General features: G+C 44.4%; 1 protein-coding gene across 7 annotated transcripts in view; it reads right to left on the reverse strand.

The window, feature by feature from the left end:
* OSBPL3 (oxysterol binding protein like 3) overlaps nucleotides 1–23,288 on the reverse strand; it is a 179,290-nt gene that overhangs the window by 79,117 nt on the left and 76,885 nt on the right. For all 7 annotated transcript variants that reach the window (XM_004743308.3, XM_004743312.3, XM_004743309.3 and 4 more), the window contains exon 2: nucleotides 10,296–10,534. In XM_004743308.3, coding sequence (XP_004743365.1) covers nucleotides 10,296–10,391 — 96 coding nt within the window. In that variant the 5' untranslated portion in view covers nucleotides 10,392–10,534. The remainder of the gene's footprint in view (nucleotides 1–10,295; nucleotides 10,535–23,288) is intronic.

Raw genomic sequence — 23,288 nt, forward strand, 5'->3', positions numbered from 1 at the left:
GAAAATGCTGAATGGGAGATTCAAAAGAAAGTGCTACCAGAGTTCTCAAGCAAAATTCCATGAGCTAGACCCACCTCAGGAAGAAGCCTTGAGCTGGGACTCAAAGGAATATGGACACGGGGGTCAACGGCTCAGCAGAACCACAGCGGCTCTGGAGGCTCTTAGGGAGAATGTGTTTGTATCAGCTAAGGTTGCTGTAACAGAACACCACAGACTTGGTAGAGGCTGGGAAGTCCAAGATCAAGGTGCTGTGAGATTTGGTTCCCAGTGAGATTCTGCTTCCTGGTGTGTAGACAGCTGCCTTCCTGCCTTGTGCTCCCATGGCCTTTTGGTGTATGAGAGTGAGAGCTGGTGTCCTTCCCCTTCTTATAAGGGTACTAATTCCATCTTGAAGGCACCAGCCCTCGGGACCTCATCTAAACCTAATTACCTCCTGCAGGCCTGCCTCTAAATACCAGTAGGAGGGTTAGGGCTGCAACATGTGAAAGGGGGTGGGGTCGGGGACGAAAACATTCAGTCCACTGAAAGCATTACTCCTCTCTTCCAGTTCCCAGTGGCTACTGGCATCCTTGGTTTGGAGCCACATCGCTCCAACCTCTGCCTCTGCCTTCATATCCATGTCTGTATTCTCCCCTGTGTGCTTCTTATGAGGACACCAGTCACTGAGTTTAGGATTGAACCTATAGTCCAGGATGATCTCTTCATCTCAAGATCCTTAAATTAATTATATCTGTAAAGATCCACTTTCCAAATAAGTTCCAAGGACTAGGCTGTGGATGTAACATTTGGGAGGTGGGGACACCATTCCCCAACAAAAGGAACCAGGAAGCCAGAGATGCGCCAGGGATGGGCCCACTCTGACATGGGACAGACAGAAGGTGACTTTAGTTGGGAGACAGGCTTGTGTACAGATGTGAAGGGAGACACAGCTGCTCTTGAAGGCAGGCCAGCATGTAGAGGACTTAGGGAGGCTGTCAGATTATTCTAGAGAAGGCTTCTGTTTTGCCACCATCCTACTTCTTATACTGTCATTTCTGGGCCTTCAGCATTTTAATATCAGCATAGCACCAAAGCTGATTTAGACTCTCCCTCCCTAGGAAAGAACTGTTGAGTAGGTTCAGTTTATATTTGCATGTATAGCTTCTAGAGGAAAATTCCAGTAACTGCATAGCCAGTAAGCTGTGCTTTCAAGAAAAGCTTTGGGGTCACTGTTCTGCTTTCATATATACTGCTCTATGGCTGATACCAACTGTAAAGAAATAAATTGAATTCTTAAAGCACCGCATGTAGTCTCTCTCATAGCAGTATTTCTTTTTTTCTTTTTTTAAAGATACTATTTATTTGTTAGAGAGGCAGAGAGAACACAAGCACGGAGAGCGGAAAAAGGAGAGAGAGAGAAGCAGGCTTCCTGCTTAGCAAGAAGCCCTATGCAGGACTTGATCCCAGGACCCTGAGATCATGACCCAAGCGGAAGGCAGACACTTAACCAACTGAGCCACCCAAGCACCCCCCAAGATAGTATTTCTAAATCCCACTGGAATATAGTTTCTGTGCTTGTCATCCTGCAACTGCACAACAGGCTAAACAGTCTAGCAACTTCCAGAAGTGTTTAAGGAGCTCAATTTCTCCTCTTTTTCACAGTGTGGAATGTAGCTGACAGTCTATCATTTGTGGACGTGGAGAGTAACAAAGATGCCCTGACAACTCAAATATGTCATTTTAGCTGAAGTCTTCACCTCTTCTACCAAACATTTGTTTGCTTTTTTCTTTCCAAGACAGAGTGGGGACACGTTGAGAACTCAGCCTTGTATTTTTGCCCTTCCTCTTTTCAGTGTGACCTGCTTAGGTATGACCAAAAGGTAGGCAATATGAATAAATAAAAGGGCCAGTAAGTGAGAATCTGGAAAGCTAACATAGAAACATATAACTAATTATTTTGCTCTGTTGGGTCCACCAGGAAACAAAAAACAAAAACAAAACAGAACAGCAGCTCCAGAGAGACCTCAGGGATCCTAAGACCATTTCTGCATTATTCTCGTCCCTACATCCACAAAGGTATTTCCCTATGGAGGGTTTGTTTCAATAACAATCTTTTGTGCCTAAGGCACGTGGGACTTGAATGAATGTCTAAAGCAGCTTTCTAGTACCTAACGAAATCCAAAATCTGGTGTTCTCCCAATAGCTGGTTGCCTGGTCCCCTACCACTTAGAATCTGTGTGACTCAAAACAAGTCAGTTAATATTTCTGAGCCATATTTTCTTTCTAAAGTGTAGAAAATAATACAAACCTCCCTCGGTTGTTTTGAGATTCCAAGGGATAGTATGAAAGGATACATGAGCTATAAAAATGTTAACAGACACTTGTTAATTTCTGGTGTCCCTCACTAACACTTCCTTTCAGACCAGCCCAGACAGAAGCAGCCCAGCCATGTGACTGCTGTGCCACCCAGCTGGCCACTGAAAGGAGGAAGTGGGGAAGCAGTCACCATAAGGTGTTGCGTGAGGGCTCTTGGGACTCCTGCTTCTGGAAGGTCAATGGTTTATGCATCCGACACTTACACAGAATCTACTGCCTGCAGCCTTTTGTGTAATTTGCACAGCCTTACCAGAAACCAAGGCAAAGAGAGTTTAAAAACTTGTGCAAAGTTAAACTGTTTATAAACAGTCAGAGGTTATAATTCGGGCCCTCCAATTCCCAAGGGAGTTCATGCTTGTCGCCTGTCATCTTTTGTGACCATCACAGCATAATGACTGATACAATCACGACATTCTGAAGTCTCTCCTCCTTGACTGGTTGGTCTTCCTTGTGGTGCTTATACAGCTCCTACTTTAAAAAGGCAGATGTTAAATCTCAGTGTCTCTAAAGATATGATTACATGAAAGAAGTAAGTAGGACGAAGCATGTTCAATACCCGAGGACTACGCAAGTTCGATAAACACCGGAGCACTAGAGCTTTCATTCACTTTTCACTCCATGGCACATTCTCTCCCACTCAGCCTCAAGTCTTACGGGTTCTGGCACCAAACCCAGACAGCCTGGGCTCCCGGAAGTACAACATAATCTAATAGCCTGCATAAAAACACCCTCATCAGGTGACCCTGGGAGAGCTCAAACATCATCTCAGATTAGCCCAGGGCCAGGCGGGTGACCAGAGCAAACTGCATAATTGTATGGAGACTTACCTAGCAATGGCTCTCTCTCTCTCTATTTCAAATCCCCTACAACCAAGAGTAAAACACTTGCCAATTATTTTGAAAGGATTCACTCCCTGACTCCTAACTTACTATCTAGCAAATACTAACAACACATTAGGATTAGGAAAGAAAGGAAGCGTGCTCTCCTAACAAAGCGGTCTCCCTCACAGTGTCAATTTTTTTTTTTTTTAAGATTTTATTTACTTTACAGAGAGAACACAGTGAGAGAGGGAACACAAGCAGGAGCAGTGGAAGAGGGTGAAGTAAGCTTCCCGCCAAGCAGGGAGCCCGATACGGGACCTGATCCCATGACCCTGGGATCATGACCTGACCTGAGCTTAATGACTGAGGCACCCAGGCACCCCACTGTGCCGATTTCTTAACTTTAGTGGTCTGTTCAGCTGTCCTGCCCTTGGTAGCGTCATATATCCCTGCCCAGGGTCTTTTAATGATAGCTTCTTAATAGATGTTGCCTAAAGCATGGGCATACCGGACTGTTTCAGTAAAGACAAAACTTACTCATCTTTATCTAGCACAGTCTGGTTTCTGAAATGTGTTACTTTGAAAGTTCTAGGAAAGAAATGTAAGGGGGCAGTGGAAAGAAGGCGAGAGGAAATTACTCATATTTTACAAGTTCAGAAATAGCAATTCTTTCTCCCACTTAGGTATCCCTTAACCTACTTAATATATCCACAGAGCTTTCTGAATAATTATCTCTCAACCTAGCAATGGCATGCTTATTCATTCATTGATCCACACTTACCTAATGTCTGCCATGTGCTACCCTAGGTTCTTCATATTTATTATTTCACTTAGCTCTCCAAAGTAAGCACAATGATCCCAATTTCACAGCTGAAGAACTGAGACTCAGAGGTTTTAGGTAATGCGGCAAGGTCAGCCAGCGAGCAAAAAAGCAGAGCCCATGTGAATACAGGTCAGTTGCAACAAGACACCTTGACGTCTGTTCCATACTTTAGAACAGGGTGTTGGTTCAGAGACCACGGGTACAGAAAGCGATTAGGAATGTCATCATTTGCCAGAAGAAACTCAATGGAGAGGCCTTTGTTCATTTTTGAAGACCCTCGCAATACACCCCTGGAAGGAGGGAGCTCGGAAATTTGTGGGCATTTTGCTCCCACCCCCCTATGCCCACCTGGCCATATTGTTCTAACGTATGGATTCTTGCTGTTGGCATTCAGTAAATTTGTCCAATAATTTGCATCTGCCATGTGCAAAGCCCTGTGCTAGGTACTATGAGGACTAAAAAGATGTGTGAATAGAAACTCAGGATTCTGAGACGTATACACTCTTTTGACCAATGAATCAATCAAAAGAGGGTTAGCCACATGAGCAGAGGAAAGGGCAATGTTTAGCTTGGCATTAGTCAAACTCAAGGTTCCCAAATGGAACATGTGAAGGCCTATCTCAAATCCTGTCTGGGGCCTGGTAGAATCAGGGTGCCCTCTTTCTCTGCTCCTCTTCTATGAGAATGAGCTCTAACCAGCCTTTCACACCTACCTCTCCCACTAGACAATGGCACCAGTGACCTCCACAACCAATGGTCATTTCCCAGATTCAATTAATTGGAACTACCAACAGCATTCATTAAAAGTAAATGAATTAAAGTGTTGCAATTCAACACAGACTTGCACTTACCTTGGAAATGATATGCAGGGAGTACATATTATTTTTATAAGTTACTTTAACAATATTACAGTGATGGGGTGCCTGGGTGGCTCAGTGGGTTGAGCTTCTGCCTTCGGCTCAGGTCACGATTTCAGGGTCCTGGGATTGAGCCCCATATGAGGCTCTCTGCTCAGCAGGGAGCCTGCTTCCCCCTCTCTGTCTGCCTGCCTCTCTGCCTACTTGTGATCTCTGTCAAATAAATAAATAAAATCTTTTTAAAAAATTAGAGTGATAAATGAAGATTCTTTTCCAGAAAAACCACAAAATTCAAAAGGGAAGAACAGTTTCATATGACTCAATCTAGCTAGAGGGGTAGCTGAAGCAAAGCCTGTAACAGGTAGGGACACTAAAGCAAAGACGGACCTAGCACACTACAAAAAATAGGGTATGAGTAACACAGTCAGAAGGGACTGACCGCCTGTTCCTTGGGTAAGCTGGTTCCTTTAACTGGGGATTTTCTCAGGGAGAAGAGGTTCCCGTCCTCCAGACAAAGGCACTATACCAGAAGGATGTTCTGCTTTTCTTCAAAGAGATTCATCTCTTCCGCAGACTGTCAGGTTTCCTAACACAAGACCATTTCCCTTCTGGCTCGGGAACGGGCCTCAGTTCAAAGGGAGCTGATCTGTAATTGTGAGAACTTCATAAATGGACAGAGGATCTTCCTCCAAAGAGTTTTAACTCTTTTAGCCAGTAAAAACATTCCATTTTTTCTCGTAACAACCCTGGAGAGGGAGGAGGGGAGTTTTGTCTCCATTTCATGGATCAAGAACTGAGGCAAACTTCACTTGCCTAAAGTTCTTGCAACAGCATAATATAAAGCTCTAGCAGAGAGGGCTTGATCTCAACCCTCCAATATCGCTAATGGGCGACAAATGCGACACCTGTGCTGCCATTCACCCTGCCTATGTCCGCGGGCTGGAGCTGAGAACATGGGGTTCTTTCCTACGACAGTCAGACTCAACCACAGAATCCTCCCCAACACAAAGCTCTAAGCAGCTGCTCCCAACAGATAGGTGCTGGCACGGAAGTGGAAAAATCACTTATACCCATGAGAGCACAAGGCCCAACAGAACAGGAAAGGGGTGAGGATTCACCAACTGGTTTCACTTGTTTTAGGTACGGATCAGGCCAGATATTGAAGATTGCAAATGCAGCCCAGACATTAAATATCCTATTACCGTCTTCTCAAAAAGCATTTTGGGGGCACCTGCGTGGCTTAGTCAGTTAAGCATCCTACTCTTGATTTCGCCTCACATCATGATCTCAATGTCGTGAGATCAAGGCCATGTGTCCGGCTCTGCACCAGGCATGCAGCCTCCTTGATATTCTCTCTCTCTCTCTGCCCTCTGTCCCTCCCCCATAACACATGCACTCTCTCTCAAAAAAAAAAAAAAAAAAGAATGAAAATAAAGGAATAAATAAAAGCATTTTGTTAATGTGTATAAAGGAAGGCACTTTTATGTTAAAAATATATATTCACATATACACTGTATACTTTTGTGGACCTTTGTACAACACTAACCAGTACTGGGTAGATACATGTACAATGCCTGTAGAAGCTCCTAGGGGCAAAAAGCAGAACTATTCTCTATGAGTATTTACATTCTCCACACATAAGAATGAAGTTCAAATTAATGTTAACTATAATAACAAAAGTGAATGTTAATATTAACTCAGGACCCATTATGAGTCTGACCCTGGATTAGATGTTTCAGTTTTTACCCTCATGATAATCTATGTGAAAAGAACTATTATTATTTTAGTTTTACTGATGAGAAAACAGAGGCTTAAGTTTAAGAATTTAAGGTCACAGAACCAATGAATGGTTGGAACCGAGGCTGGAGAGTTCAAGTTCTAATCACCAATGCATACATTCCTCCCAAAATCATATCGATAAGATTATATTTATAGGTTGTTCCCATACTGACAAAATGAGGCATGCTATATTTAAATTTCAAAAGCCCTAGTATTTAAGCTAAAAGATGACAGAACCCTTCTTGGGTATTCATGTTCTAAATTGTCAAATCTGTCTTAGATCAGAAGCAAAAACAAAGACACCAATCACAATTCTTGATCATTCTGTCCTTTAAGCTTTTCTAACAAGACATACAGATAGAGAATACCTCTACCTAAATGCATAGTTCCTCGTGATTTCATGTGAGGAGACTCTGGGATAGGAAGGACAAGTTCAAATTCAGTTCAAGAAACAAGGACAAGAGCAAGTTCAGCACAAGGAACTGAAAGAAAGCCAGTGTAGCCGGAGTACATATACTCTCAATGTCACCTAGCAATGCTAGAGGAGAATTTAAGTAAAACGACCTAAGATGACAGAGTCTTTCAGCCAAGATTATATTGTAAGTGCATGCATTCAGTGACCCTCTCTTGTCACCACCCCAGGTCCAAAACAGCAAAAATATACAAAGTTACAGACATGTAGGGGCTTAGTGTGTATGTCTGTGTGATTTTAAAAAAATTAAATATCTCCATGGATCAACACAAAATAGAAATGCAAAAGAAATTGCAGACAGAAGTATCTAGGAGTTCTGCTTCTGTGGGCTAATGGGGCCAAGAATGTCCATAGGAAAAGTCTGGGACCTGAGTTAGGCTCACAGCTGGAAATAAGCAAATGTGGAAGGGGGAGCTCCATACCACAGTGAAAGGGGGCTTTAAAACTTGCCTTATCGGGGCTCCTGGGTGGCTCAGTGGGTTAAAGCCTCTGCCTTCGGCTCAGGTCATGATCCCAGAGTCCTGGGATTGAGCTCCGCATCGGGCTCTCTGCTTCCTCCTCTCTCTCTGCCTGCCTCTCTGCCTACTTGTGATCTCTGTCTGTCCCATAAATAAATGGGGTCTTTAAAAACAAAAACAAAAACAAAAAAAATCTTGCCTTTTCCAGGGAGATGGCAGAAGGCAGACACAGCCTTACAATCAGACTTGGGCCAAGTATGCTGGCCTGGTAGTGGATCTTGGACATTCTATCACTGACATGGAACAGAAGCCTCCAGCTGCAAATATAACCCTTGGCTCTGGTTGGGGTCCTCGGAGGCAAGAAGCAGGTAATAGCAAATCCCTAGGTAGGGCAGGGCGGGTGCTAGGAAAGAACATGGGGAAACAAACTCAAGATGACCCTCTAAAGCATAATTCTAAAGCACAGGAGAAAACCCAGCATTAGGACGGTCCAACACGGTCACCATCAGGCTTACCCACCCCCTCCTCACCACGAAATGAAAAGAACAGCCTCATAGTGGCTTTAAACTGAAGCTTTAAAAAACAAGTAGGTTGTTGCACAGATCATCTTTATCAGCTAGAATTCAACATTCCTCACATTAAATTTCTTATTATATAAATCTTGAAGTTGTAAGTGTTGAACTCATACTTTCCAGTGAAGTGACTAGAAACACAGTGTTACTATCTTTAGCATCTGTGAGATCATGGGATACGTCTCTGCTCCCTCAGAGCCATGAAGGTTGAACTTCCAAGGTGCCTGTACCTTTAGAGAATGAAAGACGACCTTGGGACAGCTTGTGATGTTGGAACAGACATAGCTTGTCGAGGTGAACGACACGGATGGAGGAGCTAAGCCACTCCTGTGACAGAACACCTCCCTCTGACAGAAGGATGGGAAAGTGGGCAGAATAAGAAAATGGTCCCTGAAATTAAACATGCCCTGTAGAACTAGATTCAGTCTAGAGTTGGAATAAACTTACTAAATTATCCACCTGCCCTGCCTAGAAGCGTTTATGTATATAAAGCAATGTTACACATACTGTAAAGTGGGAGATCCTAAATATAGAAGATGACCATTTGATGAATGAAGAGCTGAATGGCCATCCATTCTAAGCAGGAAAAAATTGAGGCTTTCTGCACATTCCTCTCCATCTTTAGGACAAGCTCAGAAGAAGCTGTGCGAAAACCAAGTTCATCAATTCAAGTAACAACACCTAAAGAAAATTCAAGTAACAACACCTAAAGAAAATTCCTGTAGTATTCAGTTATAGAAGGTCACCGCACAGCTCTGATTCCTATACTTGTTATAAGCACCAGCCATTTAAATGAATCCTGTTCCTTCTCTTTATCCAAGAAGGACATAGCAATAAATGTGACTAGGTACAAAGGGTGAGGGAAAGATCCCACATTCAGGCTCTAATCCCCATCAGACTCTCGGCTCAGGGAGAGAAGCACCCCATGGAAAGCTGAATGAGCTATCTCACCCTTCTGAAGCCAGAACTCCAAAGGGGCCACGATGCATTAACCAAGGACTAGTTTTAGTCGTTTTTTTAAAACCCCAGACAGAAGTGATTACAGTGCTAAAAAAATCTTTTGTCTTCCTAACCCCTCACAGGAGATCTTGGAGAGCTCCCAAAATGTCCAGCCTGGGGCAAAATCCGACCTGTCTAGAATCGTAGATTCTAATGACACGAAGCAGCACTGGGAAGTGGCCAGCTCCCTGTCCCAGCCAGTGCTCAGATGGAGAGACCTGTGATGATGCGTCAGAATGTGCAGGCATGCCTGAGGTGGGAGGCTGCCGGATTGTTGCTTCTAAATCTGGAACCAAGGACTCTGGGCCAATTCTTAGGCCAGAGCTTCCCATGGAGGAAAGGCAATGCCAGCACAGCCAGCAAATGCTGAAAAGGCTCAGAGACCACTGTGTCGTGAACCCACAGCTTCCTGACAGCCCACTCTCTACTTCACCGAAGGTGGTACGATTATAATGATTAACGTGCATTTACTGCCACTGACCTAAAGCCAGTGAATTCTGCCAACAGAGAGTTCTTGGAAAGAAAATGAAGAAATAACATATAATTACGACTGGCACTCAGGCACTCCATATTCAGCTCTTTGTTTCACTTCTTTCTTCTTCCTACTGAATTCCTTTGACCACTTCTCTGTGGCTTTAATTCCCTCTCCCAGGGAGACTCAGAGTCACCCACATGGCAATCTGTGGTGAAGGGGAATGTAGAGGAAGGCAGGAAAATATTAAACGTACTGGAACAGTGACTGGTTTTTTGTCTTTATTGGTATGGTACAAAGGAAAGTGTGGGCTCTGGAGTCAGACTGAGTTTTGACTTCTTGTTCTGCCACTTGCTAGCTGTGTATCCTTGGGCCAATAACTCAGGTGGTCTGACTCAGCTTCCTCGGGGAGAAAATAGGGATATGCATATCTGTGTTGGAGGAGAGTTGCAAGGATTGGAAAAAAATAATGCAAAGAGCCAACTATAGATCCTTCCCATCAGGTAAGCATTCAAGCTGCCTTATTAAAAGCACCTAAAGTTTACTCTTCTCATGTAATTAAGGTATGACTGAAAGCAAACGCTCTTCCACTGAGAAGTAGGGGTTCCCCAGTAAATGCACACATCTTAATTGGCCAATTTCTTGGTATAAATTTGCATCTTAAAATTTGCATTGGTTAAACTTTACCTGTCGACTTCCCTGCTTGGAGGAGCAGCTACTTGTGCTCCTTGAAGGTGAGACCAGTTTTTGGGACACCCCAAGGTTCTTCTCGTCACTCATCATGAGCAGTGGGTCACTTGGCTTTGGTGTGGTCAAAATGCCATCCGAAGACAGTGGAGCCGAGAGTACAGAAGTCCCACGCAGGCAGGTGGTTCAGTTCTTATCAGTACGTTTTAAAAGCATTTTGGATGACCCAGAGGAAATCTCTAAAAGCAAAAGAAAAGGATTACAGAGAAGATCAGAGGCACCAGACACCATCTATAATTATCCCCCCATTGTCTACAGTACAGATCACAGGAGCCACTATGCTTAGTTGTATCAGGAGCTGTGAAGGAAAAGATGCTCTACACCCATCTCTTACTGGAAATTATGTATAATGGGTTTTTCATGTAGCTTTGCAATATGCCAAAATTAAGAACAGTAGTAAGAAAATTTTAATCCAGACACATACAAAATCAGAACTATAAAAAACCATCTCAACCACGATGAGATTTACCATTTCATACCTACTAAATGATAAGTCTAATTTTTTAAAAAAATGGAAATAACAAGTATGGGAAGGAACTGGAACCCTCAGGCATTGCTACATTAAACGGTACGGCATAGTTAGAAAGAGTTCGGTAGTTTTTAAAAAAGTGAAGCAGAATTTTCGTCCGATCCAACTGAAAACAGGTGTTCAGACAAAATCTTGTACAAGAAGTTTCACAGTAACGCTACTAGCAGTAGCCAAAGGTAGAAACAACCCAATGTCCATCCACTGATAAATGGAAAAACCAGGGGTGCCTGGGTGGCTCAGTGGGTTGAGCCGCTGCCTTCGGCTCAGGTCATGATCTCAGGGTCCTGGGATCGAGTCCCGCATCGGGCTCTCTGCTCAGCAGGGAGCCTGCTTCCTCCTCTCTCTCTCTCTGCCTGCCTCTCTGCCTACTTGTGATCTCTCTCTGTCAAATAAATAAATAAAATCTTTAAAAAAAAAAAAACACATATGGTGTACACTGCGGTCTGAATGTTTGGGTCCTCCCGAAGTTCATGTGTTAAAAATCTTAAACTCAATGTGATGGTGTTAGGAGGTGGGGCCTTTGGCAGGGACTTAGGTCCTGAGGACACAGCCCTTTATGAAAGCAATTAATTATAAAAAAAGATGACACAGAGCTCCTTAACCCCTTCTGCCATGTGAGGATACAGTAACTCCACGACTGGAAGAGAGCCCTCTGCCCATCATCCTCATTCTGGGCACCCAGCCTCCAACACTGGGAGGAATAAATTTCAGTTGCTTATAAGCCACCCATCTGTGGCATTTTGGTATAGCAGCCCAAATGGACTAGGACTGCATAGCCATGCAATGGAACATTGTTCAGGAATTAAAAGGAATGAAGTGAAGTGATACAAGACACAACATGGATAAATCTTGAAAACATTATGCTAAGTGAAAGCAGCCAGACAGAAAAGACCACATATGTATGTTTCTATTTATATGAAATAACCACAGTGGGCAAATCCATAGAGGCACAAGGCCAAGTAGTGGTTGCCAAGGGCTGGGGGAATTGGGAAATAGGGTATGGCTATGAGGTTTCCTTTTAGGGTGATTAATGTTCTGGAACTAGATAATGGTGGTTGTTGTACAACACTGTGAATGACTAAATGTCACGAAACTTAACAACAGAAAATGGCTAAACGATGATTTTATGTTATATGTATTTCACTATAATTTTTAAAAACACACACACAACTGTTTTTTGGAGGGATGGGGTGGAAGATTTGTTCTACCAAAGGTTTGGAGACATCTTTTTAAACATCATTACATAGTGTGACAAAACTATGAAGGAAAACAGAATTTCCCACATCGTCTATAGTATCCCAGTAACTGAAACAATAATCACCTTGGAGTGCCCACACTACCTACTGTCAAGTCCCATAGTAAGAGTTACCCATACACATGATCTCATTTAATTAACAGTCTGCTGGGAGGACTCTTACAGAGGAAACAACAGAGTCTCTGATAAGTTAGGTAACTTGCCCAACCACGCAGCTGGCAAGAGACGGCTTTCAGGCAAACGCCAGACCTTTCACCTTGGTGTTGGAAATGAGCACCCTTTAATAGCTGGGTGTGGTGCCCACCCAGCTACTGCCCAACTCTGGGACCCAGCAGAACTGAGGAACTGCCTAGAAAGATTCAGTAGGGGGCACATCGTAAGCCAGCTTCACAGAGGTCCTGCCCCATTCCTTCAACCACTGCCTTCATCCGCAGCCCTGAGTCAAGGGTGGCTAACATGTTTGGTTTTGGCTTCAGAAGGCCAGCCTTTTATTTGACACACTAAGTTCAAACAAACTCTGTAAATTTCCCATGCATGTTAACAACAATTTTATATATATATATATGATTATATATATAATAAATATATCACATAAATATATTTAATACATAATATATGATTATATCATATATAATACATAAATATATAATTTTATATAAATATATTATATATAATAAACAGATTGAAGATATATATATATATTAGTGTTTAGCTCTTAGTGTTCACATAATCTTAATTTTAAAAGAAGCATGTTATATAATTATAACATGATATAACCAGGACCCAGCTAGTTGGATATTATTTTAAACCTCTGGTTCATTAATAAGTATTCAATCTCCTATGCTTTTCATGGACACATAGTTCTTTAAAAATGAGTATGCTGATGAGCACTGGGTGTTGTAAGGAAGTGTTGAATCACTAGATTGTACACCTGAAACTAATATTACCTGGTATGTTAACTGGGATTTAGATAAAAACAAAAACAAAGGAGTATGCCAAAGCCATCAACTAAAATCAAGCCAATGAGAAGTATCATGTCAGAAAATAAAATTAAGGTAAGTGTATAGCCAGAGAACTCAATTCGTATGCTGCTTTCATAGAAACTCCCCCAAATCTCTGTATTCATACATATTGGATCCAACAATAACTAAGACTAAATAAAACCAAACCAACACCAGCCTCTTCACAAAGTTAGCTTGGCTTGTGGGGCATGACTAATTGGACCCGAAGTTAGAAGCCAATGCAGTCGAGTTCAAAGCTGCCAAGAAAGGTTGTACGAATATATTAATAGTTGGTTTAATAGCATGTTGGCTATTGCTGTTGAAGAAAGAGAGGGCAAAAAAAACCATGATGGGAACCCCAAACGATGAACTTCGTGTGGGGGCAGCCGTTGCCATGACAACCGATTCCACAGCAGATCCGGAACGCCAGCAAAGGGTTTCTGTGTGTGTCTGCCAGCATTTTTGTCATGTTTTTAAAAGCTGAGGCTCTGACAGGGAGGGCTCAGGACAAGAGACACCACAAGGGGTGGTCTGTAACATGTGCAGAAGGGTCAGAATGGGATACTCGGGTAAGAGAGAGTCCCAGCAATTCTGAAACTGCCAAATTAGAAACACAATCACCCTGTCCCAGAGGCAACTGATACAAAGGGTCGTCTTTATGGCTTAGCTCCACCAAAGTTCACCTTGGAGGAAAGAGCTACCAGGGCCAGGGCTGGGAGCCGGCCAAACCCCATACTCATTTAAGTTGGTACTTTGAGGTAAGGCCTCTGCACTCACCACAAGCCTCTTTTTCTCCTCCAGGGAAAAGAGAGGGTGAGACTCCAGCCTCTCCCGCATCCATCTCCCAGGGAGTCTGGGATTATCACCTAAGGAAATATATCTTATTTCATCCCCCAGAACCTTCGAGCCTAGCCTCATGAGAAATTCAGTTAAAATCACCAGTTAAAATTCAGTTCTTGGGGCACCTGGGTGGCTCAGTGGGTTAAGCCTCTGCCTTCGGCTCGGGTTGTGGTCTCAGCGTCCTGGGATCGAGCCCCGCATCAGGCTCTCTGCTCAGCGGGGAGCCTGCTTTCCCCTCTCTCTCTGCTTGCCTCTCTGCCTACTTGTAATCTCTATCAAATAAATGAATCAAATTTTTTTTTAAAAATTCAGTTCTTTACAGCATGAAGGGCAAAAGAGGTCAAAATCTGAGAAAAGGAAATACTTAAAACAGGGTAGAATAGAGCGTGAAGGCAACAGAGGCTTGAGACCAAGGTGTCCCAGGAATGAGGGTGTCCTGTGGAATAAGGCAGTTATTGTGTCAATCTTGGAGAACCTAAGGGCTGGCCTGCGGGTCCTCAGAGGGAAGACCCCGACAGGAGTCCCACGATAGAGGACCTTAACAAAGAGGAGCCACACGAAAGGTTGGTGTCTCCTACTCCAACTAGCTGACTTCGCAGTGCCGACCTAGTAAAATGTGGAAGACGGACCCCTTAGGGGTGATGGATAGTGGCCAGGAGAGAAGGCCCCTGCTTCAGGGGTACAGGGACCTGTGAAAGAGCTGCGGGGCCTTCTCCTCTTGCAGGGACCCTTCCATGGAAAACCTCTAACTCAAGGGGTTTGTATAAAATATAATAGTTTTCCTACTCACAAGTTGTGAATAACTTAAGGGCAATCATTTATCCCCCCCCCTTTTTTTTTTACTGAGCATAACTTCCATATAGTAAAGTGAACAAATCTTAAGCACACAGACAGCTTTATGAAATTTACATCTGCAAATACTGAAATAATCACCACCCAGATAAAAAAAATAGAACACCTGCAGCCTCCTCAGAAGGTTCTTCCACCACTTGGCCATTGATCTGACCGGTAGGGGGGCCAATCCTCCTGCTGAATGCTGTGGTACTTGCCCCAAGTAAACCTGTCAGGTAGTCTGGGGACTACCTGTCTGTGCCCTGGAGAGAGACAGCTGGGACTTCCCAAACTCACGGGAGCAGGTTGTAGGACGGCTCTTGTGCCTTCTGCCTGATACAAACGTTTAATGCATGACAGAAGTCAGCGTGGGATCTGCTTTCATTTCAACGAACCAGCTGGTAGCCAAATCCAACAGGAATGAGAAGCTCAGTGCACTTAAGTCAATTGAAAAATGCCCTTCTTGGGGGTGCCTGGGTGGCTCAGTCATTAAGCGTGCCGACCTAGTAAAAGCCAAGGCTCTGACAGGGAGTGTCGGCCTTCATCTCAGGTCATGATCCCAGGGTCCTGGGATCGAGCCCCACATCAGGCTCCCTACTCAGTGGGGAGCCTGCTTCTCCCTCTCCTGCTCCCTATGCTTGTGCTCTCTCTCTCTGTCAAATAAATAAACGAAATCTTTTTAAAAATAAATAATTAATTTAAAATGTGCTTCTGCAATGAGCTAGGTCCTCTCTCATCATTGCTACTCACCTGGGAAGCTGGTGGGTCAGGAAATGGTGTTCCCACTACAAGTCCAATGCATGAGACGTGCAAGCGTGGAACATCCAGTAGGGAAAAGAGAACTCTGACTTCTACCAAGAATCGGGAAGAACAAATGATCAAGGTACTGCCAAGTTTTTTGGTCACAAAGGCTGATTTTAAGACTTATTCTGGCCATTTTCACTTTAAAAAGAACATAGAGTTTGGGCAAAGATGCAAAGGAGATACATAGACCAAGATGTATGTGACTCAGACCAAGATGTATGTGACTTCCTTGGCTATCCAAGGAAGCAACCCTGTGACTCAGACCTAAGTTTGCATTTAGTGCTTTCTAATTACAAACTCTATGCACACCTTGACATGCGTGAATACTTCCGTGGTCTTTAGGGGTTTTATGTAGGAAATGGGGCATCTTGAGGATTAAATGAAAAATGAGGACAAGGTGTCTGGGGTGGATAAAATAGACACTCAACAGATGTCAGTTCAGTTTCTTCCTCTCCTGGCTTCCTGGAAGTGGCACACACAGCACCAAGTAAGATCCCATACTCTCCTGGCAACCAAAAACAAATAAGGATTCTGCAGAATTTTAAAACATATTAACATTTCCCCAAATCTGTATCACAAATGTGAACAGATTTTTAAACCATCAAACCAGCATGCTTACTTTGAATAAGACACAAATGCAAAAAGATAAAAGTCACATTATTCGTCACCATTGGCTATCCAAGGAAGCAACTCAATATTAACTAGTTGGGTTTGAAACAATGACCTATAACACAGGTAGTTATTATTCTATTAGGCCTGACGGTCTGTACACACACACACGGTCATGTTTGGCCAAGAAACAAGGTTCTCCTTCTATCCTTGAAAACAATTTGCACGAAGACCAGATGGCATATAGTTCCAGTTAGTTTAAAATCTCCCAGTAAAATATATAGAAGAATTATGTCCCAAATTAACACCAAAAAAAAATTCATAATGGAATATCCACTTTTGGTCTTCCAGTCTTCTTTGGTAAAAGAAAATTATTCAAATCCTGGATGTGCATCTTTTTAGAAATGATGCCTGCTGAAACTCCTTAATTTCCAAGATGTTACATGACCAACAGTACACCTCTGGTCATTTGGCTCTAAGATCCATAAATTGATCAGAGGTTTCTGGAAGGAAGTTTCTAGCCACAATGCCCTCAAATGGCTGATCTTGGACCTCTGTGTGTCATGCTGGTCAATCTGCTGTAACAACCTGGACGGCTGGCTTGATCCAGGGATGGTGCTGACTGTTCGTTGGGGGTGGTGAATCCCGAGACTCACAGCCAAACTCGTCTCCAAAGAAGTCTGTTCTAGACGGTGTTTCATTTAGGGTTGAAATCTGTCTCACTAGGAGGAGACTATTCCCAGACCTGCCCTCTGTTGTGACAGAGGGCAAGATTAACAATTTCCATCAGCTCCTGTCCTGGAACTACCACTGCTCCCCATCCCACCCGGAAAACCTTTTCTTTTCCAGACCAGTCACATTTTCATCTGCTGTGTCTCATGTGACCCTAATGATCACAGCCACCCAACTCTGAACACACATTAATTTGTCTGTGCTTCCCCGCAGAGGGTGCCTAGACCTCAAGACCAGCTCCAGGTATGATCTGGCTAGAGGGGGAAGGACGGGCACACCAGCCTCCCTGGCCACGTACACGCCACAGCTACGACCACGACCTACACTTGCCTGAGCTCTGGGGACACCCACACCTCTTTCTAGCACACACCATCCCCACCATTCCCTAGGACTCCAATGCGGTAGGAGCTGTGGAGAAGCTGGGCTCTTCTCTCAGGAAAGGACTCCTTTCCTTCCTTTGGCTGAAATTCGGGACTTGCCTATTCTTTTTTATTACTGTATTTCCTCACATTAGTTTTGACCCCTGATTCCAGTCTGTCAGGACATTTCTGTGGACCAGTTGCCATTCAGTGGTCTCGGCCGGCTTTTTCTTTGTGGGAGCATTCGCAGACCGTCTAGGCATGTGTATATGTGCTGCCGAAGCGAGAACCTGTCTAGGCATGTGGATTCTGTCCTCACCTAACAGATGTTACCGGCAGATTTCCTAAGAAGAGCACCAAAGGTACTGAAATCCTCTCCATAGGCTGATGCTAATTTATCCCTTCATTGGCCTTTCTGGGTTCAAAGTTGCCAACCCACCCACAGTCAATCCCAACTGTATAGCCATGTCCAATTTCCCAAAGCGTCCAGATCCACCTTCTTCCCATCTCCAGGGTCTTTTTTAAAATGCGGATTTTGGAAGCTCCACTTTAGACGGATTGAATCAGAATATCTGGGGATGGGCCTAACATCCTGTACACGTGACACAGTCTCTATGGGATTTTGTGTGTGACGGAGCTGGTCGTTCTTAACCCTGCTTTTCTGACCCCAAGCAGATCCTCCTCTCTGTGTATCTGTGATATAACAAGTAGGTAGAAAGCCAAAGCTCTTTTATTATCCTAGGCCTGTGCTTTGCAAAAGGTGGTGCTCAGGCCAGCAGTGCCAACATCATCTTGTTAGAAACGTTTGCTAGAAACACAAGTTCTCAGAGCCTGCCAAAGCCCACAGAGCAGGGGCTGAGGGTGGGACCCAGAAATGTGTTTTTAGGAAGTTCTCCACAAGTTTAAGTATCACTGCCTGAGGTTAAGACTCTTCTCCCCATGGAATCTTGAGGCTTCTGGGATATATTTGTCAGAAATAGACCCTGAGCTCTCCTCTGAGGAAGATTCTGTCCTGCTGCCTAACGATGCCTTTAAGCCAGGCCTGGCAAATACCAAATCCATGTGCTTCTGGTCCCCACTCCCATGCTGAATCACCACGGCAACCTCCAGAAAACTAAAAGACATTAGTGGGACAGACAGATCCCACCCTACACAGGCCTGTGTGGACATGGTGGGGTCAGTGGAGGTCCAGGCATTCCCTTTTCCTGATCAGGGGCCTTCATTTCATGAGACATTAAGTGCAGTCTGATCAAGAGAGTTACCCTATCTGGATCTGTCCTTGATCCTCAACACAAACTGTCCTCCCTGGAAGCTCTCGCCAAGTATCATAAGCTTGAATGTTGCACTGTCCAGACTCTGGAGAGCGGTGGATCTCAACTCGGACTGCACATTAGATTTATATGGGGAGCTTTTAAAAATGCTGGGGACCAGGCCCTGCCCATGATCTAGTGTGTTGGACTTTGTGGTTGGGCCAGGCTTTGAACTTCCTGAGACCTCCACAGGTGACTCTGATGGGGATCCTGGGCTGAGGGGCATCAGTAATGATTTAAAAGGGTAACTTAAAAAAAAAAAAAAAAAGATTTGATTTATTTATTTGACAGAGAGAGAGAGAGAGAGAGCGAGCATAAGCAGAGAGAGCAACAGAGGGAGAGGGAGAAGCAGACTGCCTGCTGAGCAGGGAGCCCGATGCGGGGGTCAATCCCAGGACACTGGGATCATGACCTGAGTCAAAGGCAGATGCTTAATGACTGAGCCCCCCAGGCACCCCTATAAAGGTAACACAATGCATGCACATAGCTCAAGCTAGGTCATTAGATGGAGGAGCTGGCCCAATGGCACTGTTTTCACCTCTGATGAACCGCTTTGCCTGCACTGCCCTCTGGGTTGTGCCCTTTGCCTACAATGCAAGTGATCATACATACAAAAATAAACCACCAACTCACTTGATGATATTGGGAGGTTTTATAGAGCGGTATAATAATTAAAGTCACGAGGGGCGCCTGGTGGCTCAGCTGTTGGGCATCTGCCTTCGGCTTGGGTCGTGGTCCTAGGGTCCTGGGATCCAATCCCGCACTGGGCTCCCCACTCGACAGGAAGCCAGCTTCTCCCTCTCCCACTCCCCCTGCTTGTGTTCTCTCTCTCACGGTGTCTCTCTCTGTCAAATAAATAAAATCTTTTAAGAAAATAATAAAATAATTAAGGCCATGGGCTCTGGATTCAAACTGCCTGGGTCCAAAGCCAGCCTTACTAAGTGGCTTTCAGCAAATATTTAGCTTCTCTAGATCCTCTGTATTTCGTGTGACAAATGGAAATAATGAAAGGATCTCCCCCATAGGGGTTGTTGAGGTGATTAGATGGGTTAATGCATATAAAAGCCTACGTAAGGTGGACAGGGCCGTCATCACTTGATGAGCTAGCCAGTGTACAATGCTATGGTCACTCTGGTGTACAACATCACCATGGCTGCTCTGCTCTTGGAATCAGAAAAATAAAAAGGATATGTACAGGGGGGCCCAGATGCTCAGTGGGTTAAAGCCTCTGCCTTTGGCTCAGGTCACAATCCTAGAGTCCTGGGATCGAGCCCTGCATCAGGCTCTCTGCTCAGCCGGGAGTCTGCTTCCCCCTCTCTCTCTGCCTACCTCTCTGCCTACTTGTGATCTGTCAAATAAATAAATAAAAATCTTTTTTTTAAAAAAAGGATATGTGCAAATATCCACATTCTTACCACCCAGCATCAACAGGTTTCCATCGTGTTCACACAATATTCTATATCTACTATTTTTCTGGCTTTTAAAAACTTGAGTCAAATAAATAGGATCATACCATACATTTCTTCCTGCAGCTGGCTGATTCGCTCACAACTATTACACATACACTGTAGCTCATTCGTGCTCACAGTTTCGTGGTATGACGATGCCTTGTTTAACTTATTCTTCCTTTAGTTCGTCTCTGATTCTTTGCTTTTAAAAACAGAGCTGCAGGGTCTGCTCCTTGTAAGGCTGTGGCATCATTTTCTAAAATAAGTGGAATGACTCTATGCTACGGTAAGGCTTTGCTGGATAGTCCAAATTCCTCTTCAAAATGGCCACATCAACTTGGACAAGGATTTCTTTAAAGGACCTTGAAAATGAAATAGCCGGGTCTCAGGATCAGAGTGTCATTCCTAAATGACTGGCTTGTTCTCAGCTTTTGGACCAGGGAATTTATTTATTTTTTTAAAGACTTTATTTATTTATTTGACAGACAGAGATCACAAGTAGGCAGAGAGGTAGGCAGAGAGAGAGGAGGAAGCAGGCTCCCTGCTGTGCAGAAAGCCCGATGCGGGACTCAATCCCAGGAACCTCAGATCATGACCCGAGCCAAAGGCAGAGGCTTTACCCCCACTGAGCCACCCAGGCACCCCTTGACCGGGGAATTTATATATGAGACCATATCCCTCTTTGTTTGGGGTGCGCAGAGGGACAGAGAACCACCGTGGTGAAGATGAGCTTACCTTTACTGCCATTGTGCTCGAATTCTCTCAACTACCCACCTATTGGCCTGGATTGTGTGCATATTCTTGGGAACCACCTCAAATACTTTGTGAAATAAGACATTTCAATAAAAAATGCGTTTTTTTAGCTAGAAAGTTATGTGAACTGCTCTTGGCAAGATGTCCTGAGAGTGGGCAGTTTTCTCCTCAGCTCTCCGGGATGCCCCCATGCTGTCTCGTCGGGGAGCCCCAGCCTCAACCTGACCATCCAAATGCCTCTGAGATGCTGAGAACAAGTGAGAGTGGGAGGGACAGACAGACAAAGAGTTCACAGAATCAGAGAGTAGCCTATCAAAGGTACCTGTGGTGAAGAAAGGCAAAGGACAGGACAACTGGGGAAGATCCTAGTGGCCACAGCTGCTCACACTAGCCTTTCCGAGTGTACAGATGGACGGCTCCAAGCTGGCAGGCTTCCTAGGACGGAGCACTTGCATGCAAATATGGAGACGGAGGTAGAGGTAGTTTCCAAATGATGATTATTTTTCGTCCAAGTGATTATTGCGAAAATTCCATGTCATACACCTACATGAATCCTATCCTTCACCAGAAGAGAAGCTCTTGACTCAGACCTTAGTTTCACAAGGTTATCACAAGATGGCTATGTTAGCGGATACTTCAAACACACTTTGAGAAGTCTGACATCCTTCTCAAAAAACGGGAAAGGAGCATGCTCCCAGAAACCCTCTTGTCTGGCAATATCAGTGGGCCACCCTGATGCCCAGGGCTTTGCCCCCATGCAGAGCCCCTAGTCCTGGGCTCCACTCTTGGCACTTACCCCTCCCCCCATGTCCCCAATTGCAGACTTCCCTCAAGAGAGTGCCTTTTGCTGCTGGTGTGACTTCATCAGGCTGTGTCCTCCTCAGCAGTTCCATATTCTCACCATTCTCCCCACCATGGTTCCCAAGGTTGTAGATCTCAATTATCATTCCATCCTCGCTCTCTCAGGACAAGTTCCTGAGCTGCGGACGACCCGGTCGACTGGTAGAAATAAGGTCTACTCTATCAGTGATCTTCCTAATTCTTGATTCATTTTTTTACGATCTGGTAACCTAACCACCACAAGGGCAAACTAGAATAATCCAGCCTGTTTTAGGTAAACCCAAACGAACTCCTTTACTTTCTTGCATTCTTTTTTTTTAAGATTTTGTTTATTTGAGAGAGAGAGACAGAGAGAGACAGCATGAGAGGGGAGAAAGTCAGAGGGAGAAGCAGACTCCCGGTGGAGCTGGGAGCCCGATGTGGGACTCAATACCGGGACTCCAGGACCCTGACCTGAGCCAAAGGCGGTTGCCCAACCAACTGAGCCACCCAGGCACCCAAACCAACTCCTTTTCTAATTGTAAACTGTTCACCTGATTCGTAATACTACGTGAAAGAATTCTGCAATGGATGGACAGAACTGATCAGCGTGCATTTGGGACTCTTAGCCCTGGGTGCTTGTGGGAATGTCCCAAGGGGTGGTGGAAGGTCCTTACAGCCCTTCCATCAGAAATTTAGGGGTAGGACGTGGGCAGCAACAGTTTAGTAAAAGCTCTCCAGTATGATTCCAATGTGCAGCCAGGACTGAGAAGCCCTGTTCTAGAGTTTTCAGAAATTTCCTTTCTCTTTCTATAATAATCTTGACAGCATCTACCCACTGGGAACCCACCACATCCTCTTTCATACAGCACAGCTTGCTCTCAGAGGCTCTGTGAAGACTGGAGGAACTCAGTCCCCTGGTGTGTTTTGGTCTGAACGGACACCCCGAACTCATCTCCCAGAGCGAGGTACATGTTTCCTACTCCCTTCCCCTGTCTTGGGTTTCAATTTCCTCTTGTGTGTATTCAAGTCTTTTCAGCTGGTGCTTCCCCTTTAGAAAATAGATTAAGAGGGGGAAGAAAAAGTGCAATTCGAATAATTCTTCTCACTCCTGATGTTTTGTTAAGAGAAAGTTTCCACACCAGAACCTTACTTTCATTTGTTCACCTTGCTCTGGATATATGTTTGAAAAGCTGTTTTGAAGCTTTCCAGTATTTTTTTTGAAAGCCTCAGCTCATTCCTGACGTGAGTTATGCAGACTTTATTCCAGCACGTGTGACACTCTTAGTTCGTTCCTCTTCCATGGGTGGCATGCTGGCTCCTCTTCTTATCTCCCAGGCACACAGGCATTTTATTAAAGTTTTGTCCTTCATCTGCTTTTTTCTCGGAACTTTAGCTTTTTGTCATCTTACCCATGCCCCTGATTTCAGTAAAGCAGCTGTCTACCCATTTTGCGATCTTCACCCTAATCTAGACTACAGCCTGGATTTATCACTGGAACATGAAGCCTACTGCTTACTTCAAGTGCAAACTCATCACTCCTGCATGGGGATACCTGGGCTGAGCTCCCTGACTCCAAGACACTCACTGTCTCCTGGTCCACCCCAAGCCCCCTGCCCAGATCTCTCAATACTGTAGATTCC

Source organism: Mustela putorius, unplaced genomic scaffold (assembly GCF_011764305.1).
Source record: "Mustela putorius furo isolate JIRA1106 unplaced genomic scaffold, ASM1176430v1.1 tig00003845_pilon_pilon_pilon, whole genome shotgun sequence".
Taxonomy (NCBI): domain Eukaryota; kingdom Metazoa; phylum Chordata; class Mammalia; order Carnivora; family Mustelidae; genus Mustela; species Mustela putorius.